The 18059-nt window shown below is 36.5% G+C and overlaps 3 protein-coding genes across 3 annotated transcripts; 1 reads left to right on the top strand and 2 right to left on the bottom strand.

Annotated features, from left to right (window-relative positions):
- Positions 1 to 2493: 2493 nt before the first annotated feature.
- On the top strand, positions 2494 to 3420 carry LOC122104702 (olfactory receptor 4P4-like). The gene has a single exon (XM_042675642.1). The coding sequence runs from the start codon at positions 2494 to 2496 to the stop codon at positions 3418 to 3420; it is 927 nt and encodes a 308-aa protein (XP_042531576.1).
- Positions 3421 to 8324: 4904 nt separating this feature from the next.
- On the bottom strand, positions 8325 to 9248 carry LOC122104700 (olfactory receptor 4C11-like). The gene has a single exon (XM_042675641.1). The coding sequence runs from the start codon at positions 9246 to 9248 to the stop codon at positions 8325 to 8327; it is 924 nt and encodes a 307-aa protein (XP_042531575.1).
- A 5360-nt stretch (positions 9249 to 14608) lies between these two features.
- On the bottom strand, positions 14609 to 15538 carry LOC122105249 (olfactory receptor 4C46-like). Its single transcript, XM_042676407.1, has one exon. It carries the CDS (start codon positions 15536 to 15538, stop codon positions 14609 to 14611), a length of 930 nt encoding a protein of 309 aa, XP_042532341.1.
- Between the last annotated feature and the right edge of the window lie 2521 nt (positions 15539 to 18059).

Here is an 18059-nt window from a genome sequence, read left to right as displayed (position 1 = left end):
AAAGATCATTTCTTGCTTTTAAATATGAAGAAAAGACTTTCTTGCAAATGTTTTGAGATTGATTTTAATAGATCATGCTTAATCTCTAGTCTACAATAACACCACTTTTATTTATTTATTTAATTATTTTTGTATGTTTTTGTTATAAAAATAGTGTACAGAAGGGTTACAGTTACATGAGCAAGGTAATGAGTATATTTCCTTTTGAGCACTGTTACTTCCTCCTTTGTTTTTCCCCTACCTCCCACCTCAACAACTACCCCCCCACTCCCTGCCAAAGTTGTAAAGTTCATTTTCAACATAGTGTCTTGTACATCTCATTGTTACAATGGGTCAACCTGTATCCCTATTTAAGCATTTTAACACCACTTTTTATGCAGAAGCTTTTTATGTTTATTTTTATAAATCTGACATATGAGAGAGACTGATATATCATTGTCATTTACTCTTTGCTTTCATTATTCTGATAGATTTGAGAAATTTTATATGTGGGATTTGCCAGTTGCAAGTTTTTCCTGTTTACTGCAGGTTGTAGTGTTTTCTCTTTTACAAAATATCAAGTTAGTTATACTCAAAATATATATTTGTAGGAGGTAAATTTATTACTATTTTACCACTTTTAAAATATTTTGTTCATATGAAAGTTTTCATATAGAATACTTAATATGTATTACATATTTTCTTTAGGAATATGCTCATTGTACTTTATTTGAAATTTTACCTGTCCTAAAATATAAATGAATTCTAGTAATTGGGTCTTTGGTATTTCTTAGCCTCTAAATGTATTTGTCAACATTGGGGAATGTAAGCTTTTGTGGCAAGTAGGATCATAGCTTTCAATGATTTTCTTTATAAAAGTTAAACAACTGTAATGGGTGCTATTTGTGAATTTTAAGATATGCTTTTTAAATGTTGCTAAACCTTTTTTTTTGCTAAACCTTTTATACAAATTTTTCTTCTTAACTGCTAAATGTATTGATTAACATGTAAAGTATTAACTACTTTGCTATAGTTGTCTTTCTTAACCATAATCCATAAAGTATAGAAATAGCTTTGCCAGTTTTAATAACATTCTACAGCAAAAGGGTTCATTTTAAGGGATGGTATACGAGACTCAAAAGTTCAGTATTTTTTTAAGTTTGTCTTTAAGATTTCACACCCAGCTCAAGTCTATTCAAGTGAACTTTTTCTTCTGTGACATCAGAGAGATTTTGAAATTTATTAGACCAAAATGTGGATAATTAAGGTCCATGTATGGAATTCATATCAAGCTCTAAAATCCTGTTCCAAATCTCTTTGTCAACTGTATTTTTCCTTAAATTTTTCAGAGGAGCACGCACTGTACAAGAAGCAAAGTTACCCTGCTGTTCTAATTCTGTGCAAATATAATGGCAAATTTCTATCGTTTATTTACTCACTATACAGCTGAGTTTTGTTTTCAGCAGTTATATGGCAAGATTTTTAGATTCAGTTATTTCAAATGGAGAAAGGAATTGAAAAATGAAGAAAGGTAACGTTTGGCATCAAGAGTATTTCCTCTATCAGTGACAAATTCCAGTATTTCACACTAGGAATACTGAGGAGCATGAAAAGGAAAAAAAAATACATTTTGCATCATTTCAGGACAACATAGTAGGAAAACAGACAGACTGAAGATAATTCTCTCGGTTTAACTGGTCTCTACATGTAGACTGCTATAAAAGGAAAGGCTAAAAGAGAATGTCTGATGGGTTTAAATGATGAGAACTCAAGATTGCGATGGAAAATGAACTGGGAAATAAGATACAGTATCAGTATAGGAAGCCACAGCCATGGAAAAGGTTATATAATAAATGGCCATATTTTCCAAAGATTTTCCTTTTTTACCCTATCTCCTGACAGATTCAAAAGCTACTTTCTGAGATTGTTAGGCCCAATGATGATAATAATAATGATAATGCATTGAATGTGAGAATTACAGTAGCCTTCTACCTTTGAATAATAATCACATAGCTGTTACATAATCACTGGGATGTAAAAATCCACCCTTAAGCTACAATAAAGAAATTGCATCTCAAGAACAAGCTGAAGTTATGATTTCCATTTTTAAAGTTGCCACTCTCCTGTTCATGACAAGTGTGAAATTTTGGAATTTGTCACAAATGAAGTTGATTGATACCCTATACTGCTATTATAATCATCTATCCTAAAAAAAGAAAGCCATACTCGTCAGTAGATATATCTACTTGTAACTCATCCATTGCTGTCCTCATAGGTCTAATTCGGATAAGTGAAATGTTATAAGTACTTGATAGCTATTTACTGAGTAAAGTACTAGATGTATTTCATTGCTTCCTGTCCTTCTAGGTCCAACTCTGCTAAATGAATCATTATTAATACTTGACATCTATTTGTTGAGGAAATAAATGATACTGAAAATAAATTACAATTCTCAAAGATTAATGTTTCAAGTATATTATCTTCTCTCTCAAAACAAGCAAACACACTGACACCATGGAGCATGGTAACATCACAGAATTTATCCTTCTGGGACTTTTTAGTGGTGAGGACGTGAATGCTCTGTGTTCGGTGCTATTCTCCCTGTGCTACCTTGCAATTGTCTCAGGAAACCTGATGATTCTTCTCACCATCAAGGGCAGCCAACTTAGTGAGCAGCCCATGTATTTTTTTCTCAGCTACTTGTCCTTCATGGATGTCTGCTTCACTTCCACAGTGGCCCCCAAATTGATCCTGGATTTATTGACACAATGGAAGACCATCTCCTTCCATGGCTGCATAGCCCAGATGTTTTACGCCCACTTCTTTGGTGCCACAGAAATCTTCATCTTGGTGGCCATGGCCTATGATCGCTATGTAGCCATCTGCAGACCCCTTCATTATATGGTTATTATGAGAAGACAGGTGTGCTGTCTTCTTCTGATGGCCTCTGTTTTGGGAGCTTTTATCCATTCACTCATGCAAGTATTGATTATTATTCAACTTCCATTCTGTGGCCCCAATCAGATCGACCACTATTTCTGTGATATCTTTCCCTTGTTGAAGCTGGCCTGCACAGACACCAGGCTTTTGATGACTGCTATCATTACCACCACAGGGGTATTATCTATTCTGACCTTTGTTGCCCTGGTGGTTTCGTACATCATCATCCTGTCCACCTTGAAGACTCGCTCATCCGAGGGTCACCGCAAAGCCTTGTCTACCTGCGGCTCACACCTCACCGTAGTGCTCTTATTCTTCCTGCCCCTCATCTTCACCTACGTCCCCATGGCTGATTCTGTCAGTGAGGACAAGGTGTTTGCTCTGTTCTACACCATGATCGCTCCCTTGTTCAATCCTCTCATCTACACACTGAGGAACTCAGACATGAAGAATGCCATGAGGAAAGTGTGGTGTCAAGACAAGCGCTTCCAAGGGAATTGAGTCTTCTGGTGTTGGAGTTCTTTGTTCTCTCCATAGAATAAACGTGAACCTGCCCAGCCAGTACAGAACGGAGGTAAGCTTCTGCCAAGTTTCAGATTTCGAAGAAATAATAAGACTTCTCTACACTCATTGGTATTACTTTGTTTCTCTTAGTGTGACCACAGGTTACATAGGTCAATCAGTCTCCAGGATTTTCCCAGTTCTGATATTCTATTCTAGAACTTATGCTATTCTCCTTGATCCTGTATACGATGAATGTTTCATGGTAAATACTGGGGAATATTAAAAGGGCTACATGGTTTATGCTCTGCCTTAGGAAACAGATTTCATTGCCTGAGACACATGGCATAGACAGAAACACTAAACATTTCCTTTGTGAGATTTTTTTCATTGAATTAAAAAATAAATGAATGTGAAAAAGGTACCTGCTGGTGTATATTTTAACTATTTACTTTCACAAACTAGGCTAATTACATTAACAAGCATGATGCAATTTTTCTATTTACATTGTAATTGGTAGAAATTATTGTGATTCATCTTTAGTATCCTGTTGGTGGTGTATTCTTATAACCAAAATTTACAAGTTAGACTAAGGGAATCTATAAAATATTGAAACAGGAATTTCCAGCACCCATCCATCCAAACTTTTTAATTTGAACAAGTAGACACACATAAACACACCTTCACAAACTAGGAAACTCAGATTTTAGCACTTGGTTATATCATAGTCATAAGTAAATAATCCTTGAAATAAGTAGAAAAACAATTTTATTTTATCTGTGCTACTCTTTTCCAAAAATCTCTCAGAAACAGTGATGCTCTACCAGTGAGAGAAAGAAAAAGTAAGCACATTGCTTTGCTTTGGACTCGATTCAATCATAGACTCCAATACTGTTGGGATTGTGGGTTTTCCTGTTTGTAATAAAAATCTAGTTCTGTGCAGAATCTCATGGCCCCTGAGCCAAACAATCGTAAGCCAAAACCCCTGAACTCATGAGCCAAAACAAGTTCTATATAACCTGCTTTATCATTATGGTAGAAAGCTAACACAGTTTCCAAACAAATTCTTGCAGATACAGAATCCAGATTGGTACCCACAGACTAAAATGCCAAGCCTTCCCTGGCACCAGGCAGGACATTGCAGTCCTTTCCAGGGCACCAAGATGTAGGTTGACCTCAGCACCAGACTCTCTCACATAGCCTAACAATCAATCCAACACCAGTGACTGCGTTTTCAACCTCTTCAGATAGAGACTTTGAGGATGTTACTTATGCAGTGAGTGAGCCCTTCCAGGTGTGAGGCAGGATCTTCCTGTCCTAAATGTGTGTCCTGTTATTCTCCTGACATGGAGATTTGTGAATAGGAAAGGGAAGGTCTCTTGTTGTCAATGGCTTACTGGCTACATATACTACCAGTGATGCTGTTGATTAACCGAGATTGTGTCTAGGACAGTTCAATTTAAATAGATGCCCAATCTTCTCTTTCACCTCCTTCCAATATTCAACAAAAATAAATATTTGAGGAGGACATGTGGGCGGGAGTGGTAAGTTTCATGGAATTTGCACCTATGCTGGGCAACTTCTCTTGTCAAACCACAGTTAAAAGTGAGATGTCAATTTAGAGAAATCCCATCTTCTCAATATATACTTACCCTTCATACCAGATGAGTGCTCCTCTATTCTATTTTTCTCCTCTTGTCTCTTTCTGTAGAGCAATTTAAAGGAAAAAAAATCTTAACTTAAAGAGCCTAGAATGTGCTCCTTAAAGGTTTCCTTTAAAAAAAAAATAAGATCATGAAAATACTATACAGAGGGGTTACAGTTACATGAGCAAGGTATTGAGTACATTTCTTATCCAGCATTGTTGCCTCCTCCTTTGTTTTTCCCCTACCATCCTGTCCCTCCCACCTCTCAACTACACCTCCCCACCTAAGTTGTAAAGTTCGTTTTTTTTTTTTTTCTTGTTTTTCTTGTGAAAATACTGTACAGAGGGGTTACAATTACATGGGCAAGATAATGAGTACATTTCTTATCAAGCATTGTAGCCTCCTCCTTTGTTTCCCCTTACCATCCCTTCCCATCCTTCCCCGCCCCCCCACCCAATCCTTTCCCCCTCCCCCCTCCCCCTCTCCCCTGCACCAAAGTTGTAAAGTTTGTTTTTCAACATAGAGTCTTGTACATCTCATAGTTGCAATGGGTCAATCTGTATCCCTATTTAAACATTTTGTTTTTCCCTTCCCCTTCCCAAATTATACCAACATAAATACAGTGAAAACAGGGGTTATACCATGGGGGAGTGACATAATTTCTAACATATTTATAAGATTTCCTTTTTATCATTGTTAATGGATATCAATGTGTATTATATTCTCCTAGCTCTAGCATTTGGTAGCCGTAGGTAGATGAAGGGAGATTAGATGAGGGGTAGGTTCTGGGGTATGTACATCTGTGAGCTAATGAGGAACAACACGAGAGAGAGAGACAGAGACAGAGACAGAGACAGAAAGACAGAGAGAGAGAGGGCATCTAGTAACAGTTACTAAGCGGGCAAACACTTCAATACATTGAAATAGATGAATATTTAAAGTTTATGATAGGGGCTGGGGGTTTAGCCCAGTGGAAGGGCGCCCACCTGGCGCGTGCAAGGCCCTGAATTCGGTCCTCAGCCCTGGGAAAAATAAAATAAAATAAAGTTTATGATATAACTCATAACTTAACTCTTAGGTAGCTATGAAGTTTATGAACTTCAAACATAATGCATCATTTTTTTAAATTTTACTGTAAAAGTGCTGTACAGAGGGGTTACAGTTACATGAGTCAGGTAATGAATACATTACCTTTTGAACAGTGTCGCCTTCTCTGTCATTCTCTCCCAGCTTTTCCCCTCCTGACCTCCCTCCCCACAAAGTTGTATAGTTCATTTCCAACATAGTGCCTAGTGGGATTCTGCTGAATTGGTTCACCCTTTGTCCCACCATTTCTATACTTCCCTTTCCCCAATAAACATCATTCTAAAGCCACTTTTATTAAAGAATTTAGAAGGAATGTCTATTATCAGAGTAAAAACTGTTGAACCTAACTGTTAAAAATGGTGTGGTGCACCTACATTAGCAAGAATAGGCCAGGTGATGGAAACATCTAACTATCCAACTACTAAGAGAAATCACCTAAGGTGGAGGCCCTGGATGGATATCACCAAGGCTGCGGTGATATGGCCTTCCTGTCACTGAGAATAGAGTTCCCCCAAATGTCTTTAAATAACATAACCCACAGTCATATATTGTAAACGTGTTCCTCTGTTCTACCACCCTTCCTATGAGCCACACACCCTCAAGGCAAGTCTTATCTCCAGGCCCAAATAGAAGGATATCCATCTTCAGAGATACAGCCCAAGGGTGGGATCTGCTGTGTGCCTGGCTGGAGTGAGGAAATATGATTACTAGAAAATTATGATTATTAATCATAACCTGTGTGTTTATGTAGCCCCTTTATTAAAATAACACGTAGACAGTGAGAAAATGGTTTATGGTCACAGTAATTGTCTGACCCCACTAACCAGAAACAACTATGAATGTATTCTACATGCCATAGTTAATTCCATGAACTTGTTAATTTTAGCAAATTGAATATAATAAATAATAATACTTTTGCTTCCAAAATGTTTTCTTATTTCTGCTATTCTTTCTAAGAAAATGTACTATATATTCAATACATTTAAACTTTTAGATTTAGGATGGGAATATCTATTACTTAGTTGTCTTAATTCTTTTTTTGTATGTTTTTTTTAATTGTAAAAATGCTGTACAGAGGGGTTACAGTTACATGAGCAAGGTAATGAGTACATAATTCTTAAGAGTATCACAGTTCTTATAGTTTCAATACATTGGGCAAATACATAGTTACTATTTTAATGTTTTATAATAATATATATTAAAATAACATTATATACCAGTTATATTAATAAGGAAGAAAAGAAACTGTGTGTATAAGAAAAAATTGTAATTCAAACACAAAGAGCTATTTACATACAAACTGGTAGTTAAATGAAATGTGCCTCTTGTTGTGCTATTTTAGCCTTATTTACCTATAAATAATAATAAATAACCATGCAGTATGTATAATACAAAATATGTAATATAAGAAAACAAATATTGAGAACTACACTCTATGTTTACTCATAATTTCAACAAGTGTGATTGCCTAGCTGTCTTTCTGCTTGTCAAACCAATAGGTGGAGCCAGGCACAGATGGCTCACATCTGTAATCTTAGCTACTCAAGAGGCTGTGATCTGAGGATCTCAGTTGAAACCCAACCTGAGCAGAAGAGTCCGTGAGGCTTTATATTAAAGAAGCAACAAAAAAGCAGGATTGTAGACATGTATCACATAGTAGAGTATCAGGCATGAGTAAAGGAGCAAAACAAAACTCAGAGGGCCTGAGTTAAAGCCACAGGACTGACACGAATGCAAACACACACACACACACACACACACACACACACACACACAGACTGAACAATATATACGCCAAGTTTTTACATATAACTTGTAGAAAATAACACCACATTTGAGCTCTCAAGTAAACAAATGGCCAGCAAAATTCCATAAAAGCTATCAGTCATGTGGCCAAAGCACAAAGAGAAAGGAAATCAGTTTCCTTAAGTATGAATAAAAAACGTGCTCACATTTGCACCTTGAAATATACATGGATGGGGAAAAAATTGAAGAGGAAAGGTTGACTTACAATTTTCTGAGTTAATATCTACGTTCTCACAATCTATGACACAAAGATCATGCTTTTTAATCAATACCTTACCCATTACAAGCATCCAGTACTCAAAACCTGTTTATGGTGATGTCATGCCCTCAAAATTTGAGATAATCATTTTTGATATCTGCACTTATTCACGCACGCATCTGTAGAGCATGCCACAGCTTTCTCATGGCATTCTTCACTTCTGCATTCCTCAGAGTATACACAAGTGGGTTTAGAAAGGGTGTTCCGGCGGTATAAAACACTGTCACCATCTTGTCTATGGGCAAAGTAGTTGGGGGACGTGTGTATATAAATATACAGGGACCAAAAAATAGTACAACTACAATGATGTGAGAAGAGCAAGTGGAGAGAGCTTTCTTCCTCCCTTCTGCACTGTGATTTCTCAGCGAACGCAAGATGACTATGTATGAAAACATCAGAATCAAGAAACTGCATGAGCAAAGGGCCCCACTGTTAGAAACAAACAGCAGGTTGACCACATATGTGTCCGTACACGCAAGTTTCAACAATGGCTGCAAATCACAGCAGTAATGGTCAATCAAATTGGGTCCACAGAAGGGCAATCTTAAGAGCAGGATAATCTGAGTAGTGCCATGTACAAAAGACCCAATCCAGGCAAACACAATCAAGATGAGGCAGACCTGTCTTCTCATGATGGTTGGGTAGCGCAAGGGCTTACAGATGGCCACATAGCGATCAACAGCCATGAGGACGAGGACAAAGATCTCCAAGCTGCCAAATAAATGCAGTGCGAAGGTTTGAGTCATGCACTCATTGTAGGAAATTATTTTCTTTGTAGAGAAGGAATCCACAAGGAGCCTGGGGACTATGGATGTGGAAAAGAAGGTATCTGCACAGGACAAATAAAACAGAAAGAAGTACATGGGACTCCCAAGTGCTGAGCTGAACATGATGGTCACAATGATGAGTGTATTTCCCAAGATAGTGGCCACATAGAAAAGCAAGAAGATGAAAAACACCGTACTTTGTCTCTCAGGATCCTGGGTCAACCCTAACAGTATAAACTCAGTGACACTGCTGTTTTGTTGCATCATTTCAGTCATTGTGCAGAAATCACAGGTTAGAACAAAAAAAATCTACAAAGGAGAAAAGAAAATCATATAAAGAAAATACAAAATTTAAATGTAGAATGTATAGCCTCAGTCATGAAATTCTATCTTACCAGTGATTTAACACTTAGCAGTCCTATAGGGTTTTTTTTCCCTGAAAATTTTAACAACATCTAACCCATTTCCCTGACTGCACACAAAAATAATGAAATAGAAAATATTTGTTGATTGCTACAATGGATCAATCTGTATCCTTGTTTTAGCATTTTGTTATTTTCCTTCTCCTCCCCAAATTAGAAAAATGAATACACAAGATGCAGGACATTGGAATCAAATACAGTGACAACAGAGGTTATACCATGGGGGTGAGAACATTCAAAAGAAACACAAAAAACATAATACATAAATACAACAGCAACAAAGTAAAAACCTCTTGTGTCCCTATCTTAGGGTTCATTTCACTAAGCATCATCTTATATGGTCATATGTACATAGCTTTTGACCTTCTCTGCTTGTCTGGTAAGATTATCCTAGACATATCCTAGTTATTGCAAATAAGGGAAACCATGGGACCTATATTTCTTTGCGTCTGGCTTACTTCACTTAATATAATTTTTCCAAGTCTTTCCATTTCCTAACAAATGGGGCAGTATCATTCTTTCTGATGGAAGCCTAGAATTCCATTATATATATATATATATATATATATATATATTGAAAATACATATATATATTGAAAACAAACTTTACAACTTCAGGGGGGTGGGGAGGGAGGAGTTGGGGAGGAGTGAGGAAGGGATAGTAGGGGAAAAATAAAGAAGGAGGTAACAATGCTCTATAGGAAATGTAACCCCACTATACAGTATCTTTACAATAAAAATATATAAAAAAGAAAATGTTGAAACAAAGTAATGAAGCCTTAAGCAAGAGTATTTGGCATCAGCTGTTAATATTTTGACCATCATGAGCTGTTAAGCGAAGATGTACTAAGATCCAGGTAACACGCAGAAAACTTTTGCTTCTTTTACGTCACATTGAACCTGGTAGTTTCACTAAAATATACACATATAGTAAATGTTTTTTAAAACTCTGGTGATAGCTCTTTAAACATTGCAGGTGTCCTTAATGAAATTTCAAGGCATGTAGGAATACACACACACACACACACACACACACACACACACACACACACACACACACACACACAGAGTGAAGTTTGTATTTTGAAAGAGAGAAACAAAGAAGAGACAGACATAATGCGCATATAATTTTAGCAATGGAATCAAATCAAATCTGCCTAATCTAAAGTAAAAATAGTTTAATCTCAATTTATTTCTGTTAAATTTGTCTTTGGGGTTTGAGCTATGGGTGGTGAGCTTTCTAGGCAAGCACTCTGCCACTGCAGCCCTTCAAAGAATTGTTATACAAGACCAGGGACAATCTGAGATTGACCTGAAGGACAAACAAAGAAAAGCTGATATAAATCAAAACACTCCTCTAAGTTTAGGTTTACAGCTAATTATCAAGAATTTTAAAAATGCCCTTGGTAGACTCAAATTTTACTGACACACAATAAAATTTGCAGTGTGCACTTTTGTGACTATTTCAAACCCTGACTCATCTAAGAAAATGGAGATATAAAAGTGAATTGATATTTATTTGGATTTGCCAAATACTGTAAGTTTACTAAGAAAACTATGAACAGAAACATAATTTGCAGTCTCTAAGTAGGAAATCTGCATTCTTAGACTTATACATGGGAAATTCCCTTTCAAATACAAGATATGGTAATATATGAAATGTGTTGTCATACTACATTACAAATAAAGCTTTATGAACCCTTACCCTAAGACATTATGAACCACATTTGCATATCACTGAGCCATTACAACTTCTTTTGCCGTAAGAAATAGATGGTACAAAAAATGCTGAGTCAGATTTAAATATAACCTACAGGACCACACTGACAATAACCACATTTATTTTTGTAATTGTTTCCCAAAGGTATTATTGGCAAATGTTCTTTAGAAACGAAATTTTTTAAGAAGTATTTGAGCTCTGAGAATTAAGTAACATAAACCCAATCTATCTATACATCTAATCCATCTATACATCCATAGTTTTCTGGATGTACAGATGTAGCAATAAACATACTGTCATGTTTTGTATACTATAGGTAATTTTTAGTTCGTAAGAATTGTAGACATAAGCAGCACCGTAGAAGTAAATGGTTTCCTATGAATTCGAATTAATCACGTTCCACGCTAATCTATTATTCTATGCTCTGTTGCCATTGGAACAAGAGACATATTATCTCCGACTACATTTAGTTGAACATTGTCACTTGCATGGACTCTTTCCATGGAATATCCCAAACAGATATTATTTCTACTTGATTATCCCTCACACCCTTCTATCATCAAGCCTTACTAGCCCATTTCTAACGGAAACGCCTGTCTCTTCTCTTTCCATCCTCTCACTTTTGAACGTGAAACATCCCCAGAAAACTCCCTCAAATGCTGTCCTTGCACAAGTACCTGACAATGTGTGCTTCATGTGTCTGTAACAGTCTATAAAATTAATCTGAATTTCATTCTGCAAGAAAGCAGCATGAGTACACATGAACACAAATCCTACCAGCTTTGGGTAAGATGGCCAGCTGACTTCCTTCCCTCTGAAAAGAATCGGAGGCTGCTCACTCAACTGGGAATCTTCAAAGGGCTTCCAAGTTAATGTCTTTGACTCTAGAATCTCCTCTGATCTCACAAAGAAGTTTATATTTTTTAGTTTGATTTCAAACCCATTCAAAGTTTTCTGAAATAAATCCTCACATCGGCTTTAGACTGATCTTTTCCTCCCCTTTCATTCTTCCCTGGAGGTGTGTGTAATATAAATGACGTAAAATACAGGAGTTGGGGATAGGCATTCCCTGAAGTGTGTCTTTCCTCTCAATTGAGAAACATGATCCAGATGTGGTTAAAAAGCTTAATCCTCAATTTATCTCTGATGTAAAGGGAAAGATATAGGTTATTATTTCAATTAAAAGTGTTAATTAATAATAAATGACATTTCCTTTGGGAGGATAAAAAATATCTAACCCTTGGGCCTTTGTTGCTAATAACATTATTCAATAAAATCATCAGTGGTTCTTGTAGAAATGTCTAATTCTAGGTTTTGGCTGAAAATGTATGACATATCATTTTATAGTGACAGAAATAAAATACTAAAATACACTTGCATGTACACACAGACACACATGGACACACACCACAGAGTGGTGCAATATTGCAATATGCAGTGGGTCACAGATTAATGGGGAAAATATGAATAGTTAAAACTGTGAAGGATGTAAGCAAGCCAGGTACTAATGGCTCATACCTGTAATCCTAGCTACTCAAGAGGCTGAGATCTGAGGATCACTATTAGAAGCCATGAGTCTCATTAAACACCAAAAAGCTGGAAGTGGAGCTGTGGCTCAAGTGGTAGAGCACTAGCCTTGAGCAAAAAAATGCTTAAGGACAATGCCCAGCTCCTGAGTTCAGTCCTCAGAAACCAGAGCACACACACACACACACAGAGAGAGAGAGAGAGAGAGAGAGAGAGAGAGAGAGAGAGAGAGAGAGAAGGTGGGACAGTGGAAGTATGTGGAAAATGAACTATACAAGTTCTGGATCGGGACAGGGTGGGGTGAAACTGGGAGAGAGCAAAGGAAGTGGTGACATGCTCCCAAAAGAAATGTATTTATTACCTGACTTATGTAACAGTAATCATTCTGTACATCATCTCTCTAATAACATGAAAATATATTTATTTAAAAGTGAACCCCAAGATATGGGCACAAAAGATTTTTCTTTATTGTTGTTGTTTTTAATGTACTTGTAATTTTTTTGTTTCTTTTGTATGCTCTTTCCCCTATGGTATATCCCTTGTTATCCCTGTATTTCATTTTGGTACCCTGCATCTTGTATATATATTTATCTAATTTGGGGAGGGGAAGAGTAATAACAAAATGCTGAAACAAGGACACAGGATGATCCATTGCAACAATGATACTCCCAAGACACTATGTTGGAAAGGATCTTTACATCTTCAGGTGGTGGGGGAGAAAAGGGATAGTAGGAGAAAAACAAAGGAGGAGTAACAATGTTTGATAAGAAATGTACTCATTACCTTACTCATGTAACTGTAACCCCTCTGTACAGCATCTTTACAATAAAATAATTTTTTTAAAAATGCCTGTTCATTTCACTAATTATATATTTATTCATGTAATAGATGACAGACATTGGGCTGCCTTATAGAAACTGCTGTCACCAAGGCTACAAGGCTCAAAGTTTCTTACTGATAATTGACAGGTTTTTTATTTGGTTCATGATTATTTCTGATGACTTATAAATAAGGATTATTTCTGATGTTGAAAATTGGAACTTTGTTACCTATGGCTCCAAGGATAAATTACCCCATCTTTGTAGTCTTAAAGCATTTACATGCCATAATATTACTGAAAAGGGATAACCATGAATTATGACTTATAAGATGGTAGGATAAAGCAAGGAAAAATTTTTAGATTTAAGCCTACTCATGCAGTATATACACTATTTTAGCAAAAATCCTTGACTCAAAAATAAAAATAGCATAATGAGCTAACATCTATAGGAGATTTTTCATTTGCCTGTTTTGTTTAGTTTTTGTGGAGAATAGGTTTCCTGGGTAACATGACAGTATAGACAATAGCTCTAACACATAGACCACACTAAAGCCCTTTGTATTTTAGTCTGTTTTTAAGGTAGAATCTTGAATTTTAGTCCTGGTCTAAAGGTCTTTTAGCCTCTGACATTGATCCTTCTGATTCCGGCTCCTACATACCAGGGTTACAGGCTTGAGTCGTCATATCAACATTTATCTTTAAGATCACAACACTTAAGGATATTTGCAGGAAAAAGTCATATTTATGCTAATGGCTCATCAATGTATCTGTTTGGAGAACATCTCATTTCAGTGTCCTCACAAGTCAAATGAGGATATTAGCAGGGCTCACCTCTTTTAATGTTAAAGTAATTACTGCTTGATATCAGTATTTTTATAATGATTTTTATTAAGGAGAACAAGTATGTAACTAAATACATGGATCAAGTTAGCAAACCAAAACCACTACTTTCATCATTTTGAAAGATGATTGAGATTACATAGTCTTATTTGTTTGTACCTATTTGTGAGCTTCTTCACTCAGAATCTGTAAATGAATTCACTGTTGCTTCTTCTTGTAACTATTCATCTCTAAACTTATACAAGATGCATGTCTGCCCTGTTCTCAAATGAATCCAAGTGGGTTTGATACACATTTAGTTTTCCACTGAGAGAACTTTCCTAGCAAACAGTTTTGTAATGGCAGTCTTCATCTGGTCATTTCTCATAGTGTAGATTAAAGGATTTAACATGGGAGTAATTGTCATATAGAAGACAGCAACTGCCTTATCAATGGACAAAGTCACGGCTGGCCTCATGTATACAAATATGGAGGGCAAAAAAAATAGCACAACCACCGTGATGTGGGAGCCACAGGTGGAGAGGGCTTTGCGCTTGGCCTCTGAGCTGTGGTTCCTCAGAGAGCGTAGGATGACCACATAGGAGACCAGCAGAAGGAGGAAGATCAACACACAGATGAAGCCACTGTTGGCAGCAACAAAGAACCCCAGAATGTGAGTATCCATGCATACAAGATTGAGCAAAGGGCTCAGATCACACATGAAGTGGTCGATGACGTTAGGGCCACAGAAGGGTAACTGGATAATGAAGATGAGCTGTATGGTAGCATGGAGAAAGCCCCCCATCCAGGAAACCCCCACTAGTAAAAGACAAATCTGCCAGTTCATGATGGTTGCGTAGTGCAAAGGTTTACAGATGGCCACATAGCGGTCATAGGCCATCACCGTCAGCAAGATGACCTCGGCGCCTGAAAAGAAATGTTCCCCAAAGACTTGAGTCATGCATCCACTGAAGTGGATAGTCTTCTTTTCCTTGAGTGAGTCCACTATCAGCTTAGGAGTATTGACAGAGGAATAGCAGGCATCGATGAAGGAGAGATAGTCTAAGAAAAAGTACATGGGGGACCCCAAGAGTTTGCTGCCCGTGATGGTGACCACAATGAGCCCATTTCCTACCATAGTGATGATGTAGATGACCAAAAACAGGACAAATATGATTTTCTGCATCTTTGGATTCTGTGTTAACCCCAGGAGGACAAACTCTGTCACATTGTTCCCGTTCTCCATTGCCTCCTGTGTTAATTGCATTACCTGAAACAATACTAACACAAAGCTAGATTTATTTTAAGTTTCCATTTGTAACAAATCACCAATGCAAATTACAGATTTTACCCAGTTAGGAAAACTTCTCAAGATAGTGTGGTACAATAAGCCCTAAGCTTATTTTTTCAAGTGGCAATACAAGGAGAACTCCAATAGTGTAATTCCTTAGAAAGGCAGAGTCAAAGTTCAGCAAAATAAAATACCAGGAAGTTAGTACTCCACAGGGGTGGGGTGGAGTCAAGGGGGAAAAGGATGGGAAAAGGAGAAGAGGGGCAGAATACCGTCAAGAATTCAATGGATGGCCCATTCAGAAGATGGAGGGCAAGGGAGGGTAGGAGGGAAGATAGGGAGAGATGTGAGAATGTTCAAAAGGGTGACATTTATCAAGATGTATTGTATGTATAAACTGATTTTTAATGGAAACTCCTTGGTACAACCACTTAAGATTTTTTTTGAAAAACAAAACACAAAAAAAAGAAAGATTCATGTCTATAATAGAGCTCTAATGAGATCCCCGCCCCACCCCCAGAAGAATACTATAGAAGTATATCCAAGATCTAAGGGAATAAGGGCAGAGAACTCTTATTGTAGCTTGATCTATTTTAAAATATTTTTGAAACTATGAATGATGCTGACATTATTTTACATAATTTCTACCTGTTGGAAGACTAAAACATTGAAAAAATGGACTTTGTATCACACTTTGTGCATGAAGAAATAAACATGAAACTAAATGATAAAAAAAAAGAAATGGCTTCACATACTGCTGCCAAATAAGGATTCTACAAAGATCTCATATAGATTCAGCAAAGACCACAAAAATGAAGAAGCTTCATAAACCCACAGGTCAGGACATTTGCAGCTCTTATTGGCTGATTTGACACAGAGTGTGAACAGAACAGGTACATTGCACATGGAAAGGTGGCTAAGCCCACAAAAGATGTAGAAAGAGGATATCATGGCCATTAGTGTAAAACTAATGTATTGTGACCTTTATTCTTTTGAAATGGAGATCTAATAAAAAGTAGTTCAGAATGTAAGTTGACGAAAAGTAAATAATTGTGAATTTAGATACTAATATAATAAATGGAGTATTGGTCTTTGAAGAATCAAATTAGTATTCAATAAGCAATGGAAGCCAAAGACAGGAACCTCAGTTGTTAAAGGTTTATAATATGCCAAATTAAGTTTACAAGGTGATAATTATGTAAATGAATTGAAAGAATACAAGAGTTATTTATTATACAAGATTACTATACAAGATTTCAGAAAAGGGAGTAATGATATTTGCCTTAGCTAATAGTAACACATGATGTTTTGCTATAAGTTGTATCTTATCATGTGCTTTGCACAATGTTTCATTTTACTATGTTAAATAAATTGTGTCACAGATATCATGTCATGTTTGACAAATAAAGAAATGACCTATAGAGCTATAATGTTTATGATTTTTAATAACAATGGCAATATTAAATACTGTTCACAGAATTTACTCAGTCCTCCATGCTTTGGGAAATTCTTATTGATTTAACCCTCCTCTTGAACCTATTAGATAGTTAATATTACCCTTTTTATACCTGTTTTCCTCCATATTTTAGGGGCAATTTAAGCACAGTGAAGTTAAGAGTCCTGGTCTAGACAAACAGAAAACAAATGGCACCACCAACAATAATTCTCTGGTTATTCTTCTTTATTAACTTACTTTTATCTGAGGAAATGTGAATATATATTGTCTTTCAAATCATTACCTTAAGCTACATACCCCATGTTATCCTCTGTATAGCAACACTGAACTGATAATCTAATTCTAAGTGACCATAATAATTTCATTTACCTTATTGGACTTTGTAGCCAAATTTTCCAGCAATACAGACATGTTGATATTTGAAATTCCAATCATCAAGAAAATAAATGCCACTGCTGCCTTCTTGGAAGCACTTATTTACTTTTCTCTGTCCAGTAGACTCAGCAATCTCTCTCTAATACAATTAGAAACTATTGAGCTCCTGGAATCTACTGAAAACTGTTGTAGTTAGATGTAGAGGTTTGAGAATCCAAAACATCAGATTTGATTCTTGTGTGTTCAGCTTGAAACTGCTCTTAGTTGGAGTATATTTCCTACATGTACTTTGTCATTGATTCATAAAGTAAGAACACTTTATATATTGACCTGGGAGTCGATTGTTACATAAACACATCAGCACGGTGGACTTCAGTGCTGTGAGCAATAGAAGGCTTTCATTTGCTTTTGTACTGGTACAAGCACTCAGCACATAAAGTGTGAGCAATCATACAGAGAAAACTTTAACTATGCACTAAACTCAGAATCCTCCCCAATATTTCTTCTTAAAAATCTTTTTTAAAATGTTGGCTTATGTTACCTGTAATACTTGATCCTAGAAAGCTGATGGTTTGAGTCATTTACTGTTAACTTTTAGGTCATTTGTGTATTTGAAATGTATTTTCATGGGTTTCATCCCCATGA

Source organism: Dipodomys spectabilis, unplaced genomic scaffold, assembly GCF_019054845.1.
Source record: "Dipodomys spectabilis isolate Male_0828 unplaced genomic scaffold, ASM1905484v1 ptg000030l, whole genome shotgun sequence".
Taxonomy (NCBI): Eukaryota; Metazoa; Chordata; class Mammalia; order Rodentia; family Heteromyidae; genus Dipodomys; species Dipodomys spectabilis.
This window is presented reverse-complemented; position numbering and strand designations above follow the sequence as displayed.

Coding starts and splice junctions, on each gene's coding strand:
- LOC122104702 (XM_042675642.1), top strand. CDS start 2,494: ATGGAGCATGGTAACATCACAGAATTTATCCTTCTGGGACTTTTTAGT.
- LOC122104700 (XM_042675641.1), bottom strand. CDS start 9,248: ATGCAACAAAACAGCAGTGTCACTGAGTTTATACTGTTAGGGTTGACC.
- LOC122105249 (XM_042676407.1), bottom strand. CDS start 15,538: ATGGAGAACGGGAACAATGTGACAGAGTTTGTCCTCCTGGGGTTAACA.